Raw genomic sequence first — 17,165 nt, forward strand, 5'->3', positions numbered from 1 at the left:
GTTTGGGTAAACTGAAGGAGAATTTAGCACAGCCAATCCACCTAACCAGTATGTCTTTCAGACTGTGGGAGGAAACCGGAGCACCTGGAGCAAACCCAAGCAGACACTGGGAGAACATGCAGACTCCACACACAGTGACCCAAGCCGGGAATTGAACCCAGGTCCCTGGCGCTGTGAGGCAGCAGTGCCAACCACTCTGCCATGGATAGGCCCAGTGTTAAAGGCAAATGCCAAAGTTTTTAGACTTGGATCATTTGCCCGTTATTTGTGTTGCTGCTAATGCAATGTGTGAGGGTAGTGAGACTGTTCTCCCTGCATAACACTGAATACTAATGAAAGCAAGTATTAGTAAGCTGTGTATTTCTTCTGGAGGGATACCATACTCTAAATCTCTAATTAGTGGCATTTCACGGCTGTTATTGTGCCTGACTGTGTGAAATGAATGCAAATCCGGTAATGTAAAGCAAAACTGACACATTCTCACCAGAAAGACGAATGGCAGCAGCATAACAACTTTCACAATATTTTGTCTGCAAACTGTTGTACAGTAAATATTTAATTCATTGCAGATTAATGCTGATCCATACAAGTGCAAGCTATGGAGAACAAGAAAGGAGCTTCTGAAAGGATCCTGCTGGAGCCTTACCACTATGTGCTTCAGTTGCCAGGTATAGTACCCATGTCCTTTCTTCCATGTGTATGAAATATACTTCAGACGAGTCGCCTTTTTGTGTGTGAAAGCAGTTATTGCTGCAAAACTGCAATTTGCCAATTCTGGGGGCAGTAGAGTCGCCCATTTTAAGTCCCTCTGCACGATGGTAAAGATGACCGTTTCCTTCCCTAAAGGATATCACTGAACCAATTGGTCTTTGATGGTATGACGGCTCTGTAGTCACTTGCTATTACTGATATTTTAATTTATTTTAAAATGTTAACAAAATCCTATTCTCGGAGACCTTGTGCAATGTTTATTATCTGGATTACTAGTTCAGTAGCACAACTGCTGCACTCAGTTGGCAATAAATTTGTCTGAGTCACAAGGTCGTTGTTTTAATTCCCGCTCCAGAAACTGAATGCATGATATTTGTTTGTGCCCACAGTCACTCCTGATGCATTCCTGTGTTTTTGCAAAAGACCCTATTGATCTCTTGATTGTATTAAAAATCCATGGCATTTCTTATTGAGGAGAATCATTAATCATGTGAGGCAGCAGTCAGCGCCAGAGACCCGGGTTTGATTCCCGGCTTGGGTCACTGTCAGTGCAGAGTCTGCACGGGTTTCCTCCGGGTGCTCTGTCTAAAGATGTGTGGGTTAGGTTCAGTTGGCTGTGCTAAATTGCCCCTTAGTATCAGGAGGACTAGCTAGGGTAATTGGAGATCGGGCCTGGGTGGGATTGTGGTCAGTGCAGTCTCGATGGGCTGAATGACCTCCTCCTGCACTGTAGGGATTCTATGATTAACAAACACCTTCCAAACCAGATTAACTGACTATTCATCTTGTTGCTGGATGCAAAATGGCTGTGGTGAGTGCCTGCATGAGGCCCTCATTAATATCTTAAATGCTTTCTTAACTGGTGTGAAACATAAATATTGGAGGTCCAGAGCAATGTATCCCACTGGTTAATGCATTGTTTACAGTGGTAGGTGGAGAATGGGGCAGCACAGTGGTTAGCACTGCTGCCTTACAGCGCCAGGGACCCAGGTTCGATTCCTGGCTTGGGTCACTGTCTGTGCGGAGTTTGCACGTTCTCTCCGTGCCTGTGTGGGTTTCCTCCCACAGTCTGAAAGACGTGCCGGTTAGGTGCATTGGCCATACTAAATTCTCCCTCGGTGTACCCGAACAGGTGCCGGAATGTGGCGACTCGGGGAATTTCACAGCAACTTCATTGCAGGGTTAATGTAAGCCTGCCTTGTGACTATTCAATAAATAAACTTTTATGTTAGATTCTCCGAGGTAAGTCTGCTAACACCGCGCAGTCTTCTATGAAAAATAGTATTGCAATTCATTTACAAACATTCAAGTCACTTGGGCATCCCTTATGAAGCATTCAATGCATTGCTGTTGGACGTTAATTGAGTAGACTAGCTTTTCATGGATCACCTTATAGATTAGTGCTCAAATGCAATGTGGTGCTTACCCTCAATATCTAATTGGAAGGATCGGTCTTGTTTTTCTGCCAGGTCAAATTAAAAATGTGACACAACTAGCTCTGACAGGATAAGTGTTGAGACCAAGTTAGATCAACACTTTGTAGCCTGCATCATACCGTGGCATCTTGTGACTGTTGTTGCATTGCAACCAATTAATACCAAATTCAGCTTGGACACGAAATTCAAGTGCAGGTGGAAGCGAACACCATTTATTTCTGAATATTGATAGCATCCAAAGATGTGCAGATTAGGTGGATTGGCCACACTAAATTGCCCCTTAGTGTCAGGGGGACTAGCTAGGGTAAATACATGGGGTTATGTGGATAGGGCCTGGGTGGGATTGTGGTCAGTGCAGACTTGATGGGCCGAATGGCCTCCTTCACTGTATGATTCATCTGGTTGGTTAGTCCTATGCTGAATCCACCCTTGGCATAGATGTGTTGTATTTCAGCGTGAGTGAGACTCATGTCCTTGTGGGAAGGTTCAGTAGTGTGATTGGGGTGTGTTTAAATTTAACTGGGGATGGGTGGGCGGTGGTGGTTGGCCATCAGTTTAGAAGTAGAAAAGAGGAAATAAGGTGCATAGTGAGTGTGCGGAAGGAAATACTTTTATTCGACAGGAGCAGACAGAGTTTGACCACCAGGAATGCGAAGGCCAGTTTAGAATGCGTGTGTATGAGCTTCAGAAGTTGTGGTCAAAAGGTTGGTGAGCTAGAAGTGCAAATAGCTACGTGGAAATATGATCCAGTGTCACTAGCGGAAATACGGCTTTAAAAACGGAGGACTGTTCCAAGGCGACAGTGTTCAGAAAAGGTAGGGGGAAAATGAGGTGGCGTGTATTGACTGGGAAGATGCTGTAATCTCTGCAAGAAGACACGAGGACAAAGTCTATTTGATCTTAAGAGTTGAGAAGCAAAAAACTATTATCACACACTTAGTAAATAGTGAGGAAAGGTTTGAGGAGCAAATTTGCAGGGAAATCTGTGTAGTGGTTAGCACTGCTGCCTCACAGCGCCAGGGACCCAGGTTCAATTCCGGCCTTGGGTCACTGGAATTTGCACATTCTCCTTATGTCTTCGTGGGTTTCCTCCGGGTGCTCCGGTTTCCTCCCACAGTCCAAAGATGTGTGGGTTGAGTTGATTGGCCGTGCTAAATCAGGGTAAATACGTGGAGTTATGGGGATAGTGCCAGGGTGGGCTTGTGGTCGGTGCAGGCTTGATGGGTCGAATGGCCTCCTTCTGCACTGTAGGGATTCAATGAAATCCAATGTGTGAGAAGTATAGAAAGGTAACATTGGGGGACTTGAATTAATATTGCTCTATCACAGGGGTCCCCAAATTGTCCATGAAGGGTCTGCAAAGCTGTTTGCCATGTGACCAGTTAGCACTGGTTTGAATGTGCAAAGTTTAAAAAGGTTTAGAGAAATCAAATGGGCCAATCAGAGCAAGGCCTTTGAGCATTGAATGCTAATAGGCTGACTAGCCAACCTATTCGAATCCAGTGCTCTGAGTTCTAGCTTTGGCCCATTTGATTTATTCCATCTTGATGTTTCTGGGCAGCCCGCAGCCAATAGCAAGACCGAGAGTAAGCAGGAATTTCTGAAATGTTTAGGATGGACTTTGTCCTACTGGGAAGGAGGCATTTCTGCACTTGGTGCTGGAGGATGAAGTGGGTAAGTGAAGCACATGCCTGTGGGTGAACACTTGGGAATGAGTGATCATCATGATACAAGGTTCAGATTTGTAATGGAGAAGAGGAAGATACACTTTCAGGTAAACTCCTAAATTGAAAGAGGGCAAACTTCAATAGAATGGGAAGGGAGGTTTACAGCATGGAAACGGGCCCTTCGGCCCAACTTGTCCATGCTGCTCTTTTTTTTTTTAAACCACTAAGCGAGTCTCAATTGCCCAGGTTTGGCCCATATCCCTCTATACCGTTCTTACCCATGTCACTGTCGAAATGCTTTTTAAAAGAAAAAATTGTACCTGCCTGTACTAGTACCTCTGGCAGCTCGTTCCAGACACTCACCACCCTCTGTGAAAAAGTGCCCCTCTGGACCCTTTTGTATCTCTCCCCCCTCACCTTAAACCTATACCCTCTAGTTTTAGACTCCCCTACCTTTGGGAAAAGATATTGACTCTCTAACTGATCTATGTCCCTCGTTATTTTATGGACCTCTAAGATCACCTTCAAGTCTCCTACAGTCCATGGAAAAAAAGTCTGTCTATCCAGCCTCTCCTTATAACTCAAACCATCAAGTCCCGGTAGCATCCTAGGAAATCTTTTCTGCACTCTTTCTTGTTAAATAATATCCCTTCTATAATAGGGTGACCAAAACTGCACACAGTATTCCAAGTGTGGCCTTACCAATGTCTTGTACAACTTCAACAAGACGTCCCAACTGCTGTATTCAATGTTCTGGCCAATGAAACTAAGCATGCCGAATTGAATGCCTTCTTTACCACTCTGTCCACCTGTGACTCCACTTTCAAGGAGCTATGAACCTGTACCCCTAGATCTCTTTGTTCTTTAACGCTCCCAAAGACTGGCAAGAAAAATAAATGGAATAATTGGTGATCATTCAGTTAAGGAGGGTATGTTTCCAGTGGTGGTTTGATACATTCCAAGGACCGGTAGAGGAGCCAAAGCCAGGGTTCCTTTCTTGACGAGGGAGGTAAAGAATATGATGAAACATGTGGTGAATATGGTGCATTTCACATTTTCTTCAACTGAAATCCAGGCCAAACAGAAACTGAGAGTGGGAATAAAGGAGAAAATAAATAAAACTGGCAGAAAGGAGTATAGAATGGCAGTTAACTTGAAAGGGAATCCTAAAATCCTCTGCCAGCATGCAAACAGTAAGAGATGGAATCGGCCCCATTGGGACCAGAGGGTGACTGATGGTCAGAAATGAGGCTAGAATATTTGAATCTTTTGTATTGGTGTTAACTGAGGAAGAGTATGCTGACAAATCTTCAGTAGAAGCAGAGCTGGTAGGGGTAAAAATTGATAGGAAGGACGTACGCTCGGCCGGCTGTGGCAAGTGGGTAAGTCGCTTGTTTCAGATGGAATGCATTGCAGGCTCCTAATGGGAGTGGAGCTCGTGGAAGGGCTTTCCATATTCTTTAATCTTCTTGGATTAATACCGTATAAATACCGTGGGTGGCATGGTAACACAGTGGTTAGCACTGCAGCTTCACAGCTCCAGGGACCTGGGTTCGATTCCCGGCTTGGGTCACTGTGTGGAGTTTGTACGTTCTCCTAGTGTCTGCGTGGGTTTCCTCCCACAGTCCAAAGATGTGCGGGTTAGGTCGAATGGCCATGCTAAAATTGCCCCTTAGTGTCCTGAGATTTGTAGGTTAGAGGGGTTAGCGGGTAAATGTGCAGGGATATGGGGGTAGGGCCTGGGTGGGATTGTGGTCGGTGCAGACTCGATGGGCCAGATGGCCTCTTTCTGCACTTCAGGGTTTCTATGATCTTCTATGATGGACATGGGGTGCCAGAGGACTGAAGAGTGCAAATGTGACTCTCTCTTATTTGAGGAGGTTTTTTTGAGTTAATTTAAGAAAGCCAGCAGAGATTTATAAAAGCCAGTCTCTGCTTGATTAATCAAATGAAATTTTTGGAAGGTTAATGAAGGGAATGTGATGGATGTTGTCTATATGGCTCATAAGACATTTGACAAGGTACTGCATAAAAAACCACTTAACAAAAATGAAGCTCATGTGATTGTGGTACATTGGATTTTTAAAAATTGGCTTGAGGACAAAACAGTAAGCTGTGGTAAATGGTTGTTTTTTAGATTGGAGGATGGTTGACAGAGGTGTTTCCGAAAGATCAGTGCTCGAACCACTGCTTTTAAAAACAAAATATGCAAATGACATGGATACTGAATAAAGTTCCACAGCTTGCTGCTGATATCAAACTTGAAGATGTGGCAAACAGTGGGATGATGACAATTGACTGCAACAAGACACAGACTAGTGGAATGAACAGGCAAGTTGCAGAGAGTATTTAACATACAAGTGTGAGGAGCTACATCTTGGTAGAAGGCATAGAGAGAGGCAATATAGAATTAATGGCGCAGTTCTAAAATGTGCAGGGTGGCTTGGGGGTTGATGTGCATCAAACTCTGAAGGTGGCTGAATGTATTGAGAGAGTAATTGGTAAAGCATGGAGAATCCTTGGCGTTGTAAATGGAGGCATTGAGTACGAAAGGAAGTTGTGCTCTCCCTTTATAAATCTCTAGTTAGGCACAACTAGAGTGTTGCATCAAGTTGACAGTCCGTGTGAGGGTGTGGAAGAGACTTGCCAGAAATTGAATTTTGCTGCAAGCTTTGGTTGGAGAAGCTTGGCTTGTTGGGGAGGTTGAAGGGTGATTTGAATAGGTGTCCAAGATTATGGTGGGGTTAGATAAGATGACATGAAAAGCTATTCCTGTTGGCTGATGGTAGAACTAGCTGGCAAAGGTTTACAGCTTTGAGCAAGAGATATGAGGAAGAACATTGTGGTAATTGAAGAAAAGAAGTGGCAATGATCTAGAACTTGTCCACGATGGTGATGGAAGCAGAGATGATTCACTTCAAAAGGAAATTGGGTGGGTACTTGTGGGAAATAAACCTGCAATCTATGAAGATCGAGCAAGGGAATGAACTAACTCTTTCTAGCACCTTAAGATGCTCTCAGATCATTGGGGCAACCCCTCCTTTGTTTATTCCTTCACCATTTTTTTTCTTGTATCCGGAATATTAGAACTTGTTCTGATTCTCTTTTTTTGAGCCAGCTCTCTGTTATTGCAATGGCATAATATTCCCATGCGGCTATTCGGGCTGCAGTTCACCAGTCTTGTTTACCACGCTTGTATTTGCATACCCACATTGCAAACCTAATCTCAGCTTTATTGTATTCCCATTTAGTCTGACCTCACCTTATACCTTATCATTTCTTACTCGAATGATATTTGTCTCTTCCAATCTTGTGTAACACCTCATTTCTATTTTCTAATGGTACATCCCCCTCCCAAATGGGTTTAAACCTTCTCCCAACAACACTAGCGAACTGCCCTGCAAGGACATTGTGCAAAGCCTGCTGAGATACTATCCATTCAGCTTGTGGAGATCCCACTTCTGGAAGATGTGGGATCTTTCTGCCTTTTCTGTTGATGCTGATATGGGCTATGACCTCTGGTTGATCATCCTCCCTCCCTCAATGTTCTATAGCTGCTCTTTAGATCCTCCACCCTGGCACCAGCAAAGTAATGTTCCATCTTGGAATTGCAACTGTCTATTTCCCTAAGTATTTAATCCCCCATCAGTGCTATCCCAATCTTCCCCCTGACCTGCACAGCTAGCATCACCCAGGATGGAGTGAATACTTGCCCTGTTTGCACTCTCCAGAGAAAGTCATCGCCTTCATCAATAATATTACCTGTTGGAGAAAGTGATGGACTCAGGAATCAAAAACTACTCTCTATGATGAGTAGAGACTTGGCACTTTGGTTCTTTCTGCTGCAAGTTTATGTTCTTCCCGTTTGCAATCACTATCCAATGAAGAGAGAGAGAAATTACATGTCTCCTAAATTTGTCTTCATTTTCAAGTTGAGACAGTCAACATTGTGCGAGGCCTCCAGGAATGTCTGAGAAGTACAGTAATTACAGTGTCTCATTTTCAAGATGTAGTTTGGTGCAGTAAACTGACAGTGTGGGGTAGACTGAGACCTTTCCTATTGCACTTGAATTGAATTGGCACATGGGTGTGTGTGTGTGCGTGCACTGGCACAAAGCATCTTTGAACTACACCATCATAAGAATGTGGCCTGCAGTTAGGGCATCCATAGATCGAATTTGTCCTTTCAAAAGAATGAAAAAAATGTCTACTCGATAGATGGTCTGTTTTAGTGGAGGCAGCACTCCATTACTTTTATTTTGGTCCAGTTCAGAAGGGTCGAGTGCTTCAAGTTTTTAGGTGTCCAGATCACCAACAACCTGTCCTGGTCCCCCCCCCATGCCGACACTATAGTTAAGAAAGCTCACCAACATGCCTACTTTCTCAGAAGACTAAGGAAATTTGGCATGTCAGCTACGACTCTCCAACTTTTACAGATGCACCATAGAAAGCATTCTTTCTGGTTGTATCACAGCTTGGTATGGCTCCTGCTCTGCCAAAGACCGCAAGGAACTACAAAAGGTCGTGAATGTAGCCCAGACCATCACCGAAACCAGCCTCCCGTCCATTGACTCTGTCTACACTTCCCACTGCCTCGGCAAATCAGCCAGCATAATTAAGGACCCCATGCACCCTGGACATTCTCTCTTCCACCAACTTCCTTCGGGAAAAAGATACAAAAATCTGGGGTCAAGTACCAACCGACTCGAGAACAGCTTTTTCCCTGCTGCTGTCAGGCTTTTGAATGGACTTGCCTTATACTAAGTTGATCTTTCTCTACACCCTAGTTATGGCTGTAATACTACATTCTGCACTCTCTCGTTTCGTTCTCTATGAACGGTATGTTTTGTCTGTATAGCACGCAAGAAACAATACTTTTTACTGTATCCCAATACATGTGACAATAATAAATCAAATCAAAGAAGGTTCAAGTTTTTTTTTGAATAGTAGAGCAACACTTGGGAGTCCTGGTTCAGGACGCAAGGTTAACATGCAGGTTCAGTTGGCAGTTAGGAAGGCAAATTCAATGTTGGCATTCATTTATAGAGGGCTAGAATACAAGAACAAGAATGTACTGCTGAAAACTGTATACGGCTCTGGTCAGACCCAATTTGGAATATTGTGAACAGTTTTGGGCCCCATACCTAATGAAGGCGTGCTGGCCTTGGAGGGGGTCCAGAAGAAGTTCAAAAGAATGATTCCAGGAATGAAGGGTTCATCATATGAGGAGCAGTTGAGGAGTTTGGGTCTATACTGGATGGAGTTTAGAAGGATGAGGGGGGGATCTAATTGAAACTTACAGAACACTGAGAGGCCTAGATAGAGTGGACGGGGAGAAGATGTTTCTGTTAGTGAGAGAGACTAGAACTCGGGGGCACAACCTCCAAGTGAAGGGACGCTCCTTTAAAACAGATGAGGAATTTCTTCAGCCAGAGGGTGGTGAATCTGTGGAACACATGGCCTCCACACCCTCTGTGGCAAAGTCATTGAGTGTCTTTAAGACAAAGATAGGTTCTTGATTTGCAAGAGGATCAAGGGTTACAAGGAGAATGGAGATGAGAAAAATATCAGCCACGATTGAATGGCGGAGCAGACTCGATGGGCCGAATGGCCTAATTCTGCTCCTACATCTTATGGTCTAACACTGGATGATGTGCTGCGCAATCCTTTTGGAGAATATCAAGATGGTCCTATCACTTTTTCAAGCTTTGTTCCAGCTTCCTTTTGTGTAACTTGTATAGCAAAATGCTTTATCTTGACCTCAGTGATACCAGTAGAATTTGGGTCAGGCAAAGAGGAAACTTGTTCCTTGGTTTTAGGTGGACTCTGAATATCCTTGTGATGGTCATAAAGTTGTGCCTTGTGTTGTAATGTACAGGAGGAGACGGACCACTTTATTAAAACCCTGAAATCTCCACTGAGCTACTTGTGTATTTTTACACTCAGCACTTTTTCTAATAGATCCTCACCTATTGCTTGAAATCTTCAAAGGATTGTTTTCTTGGAAGTTTGTAAAGCTTGAGCTGCAAAGTGATTTGGACATCACTCAGCAGGATCACAGCTATCTGATCCACAGCATTCAGCTCATTCCTGAAATAGCCAGACTAATCCATTCTCACGCCAAGCCCTCAACAATAACGGCTTGCTTTTAAGCAGTTCCTTTAACATAGTGAGATATCAAAGTGATACGTCCTAAGGTGCTTCACAAGAACTTTATAAAACAATATTTGGCATTGAGTACATTGGAGCTATTAGGACTGATGATGTGAGAGGTTGGTCAGAGGTAGCCTTTACGGGGCATTTTATAGGAAGAAAGAGAGGCAGAGGAGAAAATTCAGTGTTTAGGGCTATGGAAGCTGAAGGCCTGGATGCCTGCAGGAGAGCAATTAAAATTATGAATGCTCAAGAGGCTAGAATTGGAAGGTTGCATAGTCATAGAGGTTTACAGCATGGAAACAGACCCTTCGGCCCAACTTGTCCATGCCGCCCTTTATTTTAAAACCCGTAAGCTAATCCCAATTGCCCACACTTGGCCCATATCCCTCTATACCCATCGTACCCTTGTAACTATCTAAATGCTTTTTAAAATATAAAATTGTACCCGCCTCTACTACTACCTCTGGCAGCTTGTTCCAGACACTCACCACCCTCTGTGAAAAAACTACCCCTCTGGACCCTTTTGTGCATCTCCCCTCTCACCTTAAACCTATGCCCTCTAGTTTTAGACTCCCCTACCTTTGGGGAAATATATTGACTATCTACCTTGTCTATGCCCCTCATTATTTTATAGACCTCTATAAAGTCACCCCTCAGCCTCCTACGCTCCAGAGAAAAAAGTCCCAATCTATTCAGCCTCTCATAACTCAATCCATCAAGTCCTGGTAGCATCCTAGTAAATCTTTTCTGCATTCTTTCTTATTTAATAATATCCTTTCTATAATAGGGTAACCAGAATTGCACACAGTATTCCAAGTGTGGCCTTACCAATGTCTTGTACAACTTCAACAAGACGTCCCAACTCCTGTATTCAATGTTCTGACCGAAGAAACCAAGCATGCCAAATGCTGCCTTCACCACTCTGTCCACCTGTGACTCTACTTTCAAGGAGCTATGAACGTGTACCCCTAGATCTCTTTGTTCTGCAACTCTCCCTAATGCCCTACCATTAACTGAATAAGTCCTGCCCTGGTTCAATTTACCAAAATGCATCACCTCGCATTTGTCTAAATTAAACTCCATCTGCCATTCATCAACCCACTGGCCCAATTGATCAAGATCCCATTGCAATTGGAGATAACTTTCTTCACTGTCCACTATGCCACCAATCTTGGTGTCATCTGAAAACTTACTCACCATGCCCCCTATATTCTCATCCAAATCATTCATATAAATGACAAATAACAGTGGACCGAGCATTGATCCCTGAGGCACACTGGTCACAGGCCTCCAGTTTGAAAAACAATTCTCTACAACCACCCTCTGGCTTCTGTCAAGAACAGTAAGAACTTTAACCACAGCAGGTTAAAGTCCAACAGGTTTATTTGGTAGCAAAAGCACATCATTCTGTCAAGAAGCCAATTTTGTATCCATTTCGATACCTCGCCCTAGATCCAATGAGATTTAACCTTATACAACAAGCTACCATGCGGTACCTTGTCAAAGGCCTTGCTAAAGTCCATATAGACAACATCAACTGCACTGCCCTCATCTACCTTCTTGATTACCCCTTCAAAAAACTCAATCAAATTTGTGAGACATGTTTTCCACTCAAAGCCATGCTGACTGTCCCTAATCAGTCCTTGCGTCTCTAAATGCCTGTGGATTCTGTCTCAAATACCTTCCAACAATTTACCCACCACAGATGTGAGGCTCACTGGCCTGTAGTTCCTAGGCTTTTCCCTGCAGCCCTTTTTAAACAAAGGCACAACATTTGCCACACTCCAATCTTCAGGCACCTCTCCTGTGACTATCGATGATTCAAATATCTCGGCTAGGGGGCCCGCAATTTCCTCCCTAGCCTCCCACAATGTCCTGGGATATACCTCATCAGGTCCCGGGGATTTATCTACCTTGATGTGCTTTAAGACTTCCAGCACCACCACCTCTGTAATATGTACACTCCTCAAGACATCACTATTTATTTCCCCAAGTTCCCTAACATCCATGCTTTTCTCAACAGTAAATACTGATGAGAGATATTCATTTAGGATCTCGCCCATCTCTTGTGGATCCACACACAGATGACCTTGTTGATCCTTAAGAGGCCGTACTCTCTCCCTTGTTACTCTTTTGTCCTTTATGTATTTGTAGAAGCTCTTTGGCTTCTCCTTTGCCTGCGTGTCCCCTTTTTGCCCTCCTGATTTCTCTCTTAACTCTACTCCTACACCCCTTGCAAGGTTTCCTTTCCTTTGTTATATGGCTGGAGGAGGTGACAAAGTTAGGCTGGGGTGAGGCCATGGTGTGATCAGAAAATTAGGATAAATGTTTTAAAATCATGTTGGCCTAGGAGCCAAGATAGATAATGGAAACAGGTGACACGTAAATAGGATGGGGTTATTTAAGGGGAACATTCACAGTGGTGAGCACTGCTGCCTCACAGAACCAGGGTTCGATTTCCCAGTTTGGATCACTCTCTGTGTGGAGTTTGCACGTTCTCACTGTATCTGCGTGGGTTTCCTCCAGGTGCTCCGGCTTTCTCCCACAGTCCGAAAGATGAGCTGGTTAGGTGCATTGGCTATGCTAAATTCTCCCTCAGGCGCCAGAGTGTGGCGACAAGGGGATTTTCACAGTAACTTCATTGCCGTGTTAATGTAAGCCTACTTGTGACACTAATAAATAAACTTAAACTTGATTAGTTCAAGCTTATGTAGATTATAAGGGATGTTAGTGCAGGAGTAATGTCACTGGATTAATAATTCAGAGGATACTGGCTTTAGACATCCACTGTCTAAAGGTTTAAAGTTCATTAGTGTCACGAATAGGCTTACGTTAACACTACTGTGAAAATCTAGTAATTGGGAATGGTAACGTTGTGGTTATGGCGCTGGACTAATGATTCAGAATCATAAGTTTAAATCCTATCATGACAGTTGGGGGATTTAAATTGGATAAAATGAATCCGCAGTGAAAAGCTATTACAATAATCCCTGTTTTAAGTTTCCCCATTACTCTCCTGTTTGGTGACATTCACCTTCCTGCTTTCAGTCCAAAGCTGCTCTGTCCTGCGCTTCCTATCCCTCATTGCTCACCACCTGAAGCAAGGATTTAAAAACTCTTTTTAAATTTATACGTTATTTCATTTACGAATTTAGCAGTGTAAAATACTTCAACTTAACAGGGGTATAAGGTTGTTTATATGAACATGCAAATTAGGAGTAGGCCACTCTGCCCCTGAAGCCTGCTCCACCATTCAATATGATCATGGCTGATCTGATTGTGTAAGTTCAAGCCCACATTCCTGCCTACCCCTGATAACCTTTCACCCCCTTGATCAAGAATCTATCAAGCTCTGCCTTAAAAATATTCAAAGTCTCTGCTTCCACTGCCTTTCGAGGAAGAGCGTTCCAGAGATTCACAACCCTGAGAGAAAACAATTCTCATCTCCGTCTTAAATGAACGACACTTTTTTTGAAACAGTGACCCCTAGTTCTAGATCCTCTGACAAGAGGAAGCATCCGTTCCACTTTCACCCTGTCAGTACCGCTCAGGATCTTGTATGTTTCAATCAATTCGCCTCTTACTCTTCTAAACTCTAGTGGAAATAAATGTAATCCCTCCAACCTTTCCTCATAAGACAACCCGCTCACTCCCAGTGCATTACTCTCTGAACGGTTTCTTACATATTTACTTCTTTCCTCAGGTCAGTGCTGTTCACAGTACTCCAGATGTCCTCTCATTGATGCCCTGTGTAAATGAAGCATAACCTCCCTACATTTGTAATCCATTTCCCTCACAAAAAATAACATTAGTTTTCCTAATTACTTTCTGCACCCATATACTAGTCTTTTGTGATTCATGCAGTAGGACGCCCAGATCCCTCTGCTGCTGGGAGCTCTGCAATCTCGCACCATTTGGATAATTTTTATTCTTTCTGCAAAAGAGGGAGAATTTCACATTTGCCCTTATTCTACTCCATTTGACAGATTTTGCCCAATCTATTAATTCAAGGATACTGGCTTTAGACATCCATTATCTTAAGGTTTAAAATTTATTTATTAGTGTCACAAGTAGGCTTACATTATCACTGCAATGAAGTTACTGTAAAAATCTGGTGACTGGGAATGGTAACGTGGTTATGTCCCTTTGTAGCCCCCTTACGCCCTCTTCACAGTTGGCTTTCCTACTTATCGGTGTGTCGTCATTCCTGTTGCACAGCACTTGTCGTATCCTGCCAACTAGAAAAAGATCCTCCAACTGTTTCCTGTTGGTTATGTAATCTTCAATCCATGCCAATAAATTACCCCAACACTGAGCGGTTACTTTCTGCAATAACCTTTGATGTGGCATCGTACCAAATGCCTTCTGGGAATTGGGGTATAGTACATCCAGTGGTTCCCTGTTATGAACACAGCACGTGTGACTCCTTCCAAAAAAAAACTCCAATAAATTAAATATAATTTTCCTTCCACAAAACTGTGTTGAGTCTGCCTGATTGCCTTGGATTTTTAAGTGCCCTGCTATAACATCTTTTTTAATGATGCCTAACATTTTCCCTATGACAGATATTAGGCTAACTGGCTTGTAGTTTCATGTTTTCTGTCTCTCTGTTTTTGAATAAAATGAATGTGGAGTGGATGTTTTTCTAATGAGAAAGGTTCCTAACTACCCTTATTTACATTGGTAATAATGGGAAAATCTCACTCACTTAATGTGTTTCATTTAAAGTCGTACTTTTCAGGAGCGGCACGGTAGTACAGTGGTTAGCACTGCTGCTTCATAGCTCCAGGGACCTGGGTTCAATTCCCGGCTTGGGTCACTGTGTGGAGTTTGCACATTCTCCTTGTGTCTGCGTGGGTTTCCTCCGGGTGCTCTGGTTTCCTCCCATTGTCCAAAGATGTGCGGGTTAGGTTGATTGGCCGTGCTAAAATTATCCCTTAGTGTCCTGAGATGAGTAGGTTAGAGGGATTAGTGGGTAAATGTGTGGGGATACGGGGGTAGGGCCTGGGTGGGATTGTGGTCGGTGCAGACTCGATGGGCCAGATGGCCTCTTTCTGCACTGTAGGGTTTCTATGATTCTATGAATGCAATTACAATGTTAAACAAGACTTGTAATTTTCTTTTAATGGGATGTGGGCATCATTGGTGAAAGTGGTAGTGAGTGAGCTGCTGCCTTAAACCTCTGTAGTCTGTGTGATTATACATTCACCTACAATGCTGTTATGGAGGATTTTCACCCAGTGACCATGAAGAAATGTTCAGTGTGGTTCCAAGTCAGGGTGGTGTGTGGCTTGGAAGGGAGCTTGCAGGTCCCAAGTGTCTGCGACCTTGCTGTAATGCTGACTCTGAAGCTGCTGGATTGTTGTGAAAACCCATCTGGTTCACCATTTCGGGAAGGAAGTCTGCTGCCCTTGCCTGGCCTAAATGTGATTCCAGACTCGTGGTAATGTGGCTGACTTTTGCTGCCCTTTGAAATTGCCCAAACAATCCATTAGATCTATCAAGTAGCTAAAGAGAAGCTGAGAAAGAATGAAACTGGATGGACCACTGGTAATGACGGAGGCACCAGAAATGGGTCGCGATGCATCCTGCCCTGTCTACCCTGCAAAGTCATCCTCTAACCTCCTTGAGGACTTGTTGCCATGATTCCGACTTTCTGAGCAACAGCCTGCAGCAGCACATGTACCATGTGCAAGACACACCACAGCAACTCACCAAGGCTCCTTCGACATCACCTTCCAAACCTGCCACTCCTACCACCTCGAAGGACAAGGACAGCAGAGGCATATGAACACCATCACCTGCAAGTTCACCTGCAAGTTCCCCTCCCAGTCCTACGCTGTAACTGGGAAATATATCATTGTTCCTTCACCGTCACTGGTTTAAAATCCTGCAATTTGCTCCCTAGGAGCATTGTAGGTGTACCCATATCACCGAGATCACCGTGTTACAAGACGGTGACGCACCACCACTCCCCTGGGCAATAAGTGCTGGCCTTGACAAATGAGGCCTGTATCCCAGTTGAAGCAAGTTCAGGATGGAATCTTTGAGGGACTGTGGCGGCAGCTGCGTGGGGATGGCAAGAGAGGCCATCGCAGGTGATTTTATCTGGCACTGACTGATTCGGTAAGAATGTAACTCGGTGAGTGTGGTCCCAACCAGCTGGACAGTCGAGCTGTTGGAGTTTCGTGTGATGAACTGTGTCAGAGGCTGCATACAGGCCGATGTACAAGGTGGGGTGCTTTACCTTGTCACAATCACACTGAAATGTGATCTTGACGAGCCATTTCAGTACAGTGGAAAAGTTGGACAGCTGATTGGCAGAATTGGAACGTGGAGTTTTGGGAACGATGGGTTTGAGGGGCAGCAATTCATTCCAGGACTTGAGGAACGGGAGTTTGGAGTTGATGTCAGTTTGCAAAGACTGAGGGGTCAGGGTCTGTATTTATTTTGAGGGGAGCTATGTGCTGCTGCCTACAGCAGGACCCCTCAATCTCCAGTGTCATGTATTATCTCCCTGGGCCCTGGCACCTCCTGATTGTCCACTCCCTGGGATTTTAATAGCACAGGGCCATGAGGAGATGATTCAGCTCCATGAGCCTGTTCCACAAATCCGTTAGATCATAGGTGATCTGTATCGTCACTCCATTTATCCATCTTGGTTCTGAGTCCTCGATGTCCTCGGAGTAATTTCAGTTTTGCGATGTGCAACTTTTTGTGAGGGTGTGTTCCAGATTTCAGAGTGTGAAGGGATGCTTCCTGACACCAAACTCGGAATGGCCTGTCCCTAATTTAAGCTTGTACTCCTAGTTCCAGTTTCTCCCCGTATCTAACGATCAAATTCTTTAATCGTCTTAAATGCTTCAATTAAGTCACCCCTAAATTTTCTACTTGAGGAAAAGCAAGCCTTGTCCCTGCAACCTGACCTCATTGTTGAAACCTTATTTATGTTTGGGCTGGCACCCAAGACTCCCTGCCCCTTCTGCCTGGTCTCACCTGCACTGGTTTCAGAAGGTGTTCCCTGACACTGCTGAATAAGTTTTGCCTGCAGTGTAGTTGAAGTGTCAGTATGAGAGAGGTGGGGAGAAAAGTATGGGTCAACCCCTGCTGTTAATAGTACGTAAATGTGTGTGTGATTTGTCTGGTCTGCACAATGGCCAATATAATGAGGCAATACTTGGCTAGAGTATACCAC

At 44.0% G+C, this 17,165-nt stretch overlaps 1 protein-coding gene across 7 annotated transcripts in view; it reads left to right on the forward strand.

The window, feature by feature from the left end:
- The window catches only part of ggps1 (geranylgeranyl diphosphate synthase 1), a 90,408-nt gene that overhangs the window by 43,789 nt on the left and 29,454 nt on the right, over positions 1 to 17,165 (forward strand). For all 7 annotated transcript variants that reach the window (XM_078213394.1, XM_078213400.1, XM_078213399.1 and 4 more), the window contains one exon: positions 570 to 668. In XM_078213394.1, the coding sequence (XP_078069520.1) occupies positions 599 to 668 (70 nt within the window). In that variant the 5' untranslated portion in view covers positions 570 to 598. The remainder of the gene's footprint in view (positions 1 to 569; positions 669 to 17,165) is intronic.

This window comes from Mustelus asterias, chromosome 5 (genome assembly GCF_964213995.1).
Source record: "Mustelus asterias chromosome 5, sMusAst1.hap1.1, whole genome shotgun sequence".
Lineage (NCBI taxonomy): Eukaryota > Metazoa > Chordata > Chondrichthyes > Carcharhiniformes > Triakidae > Mustelus > Mustelus asterias.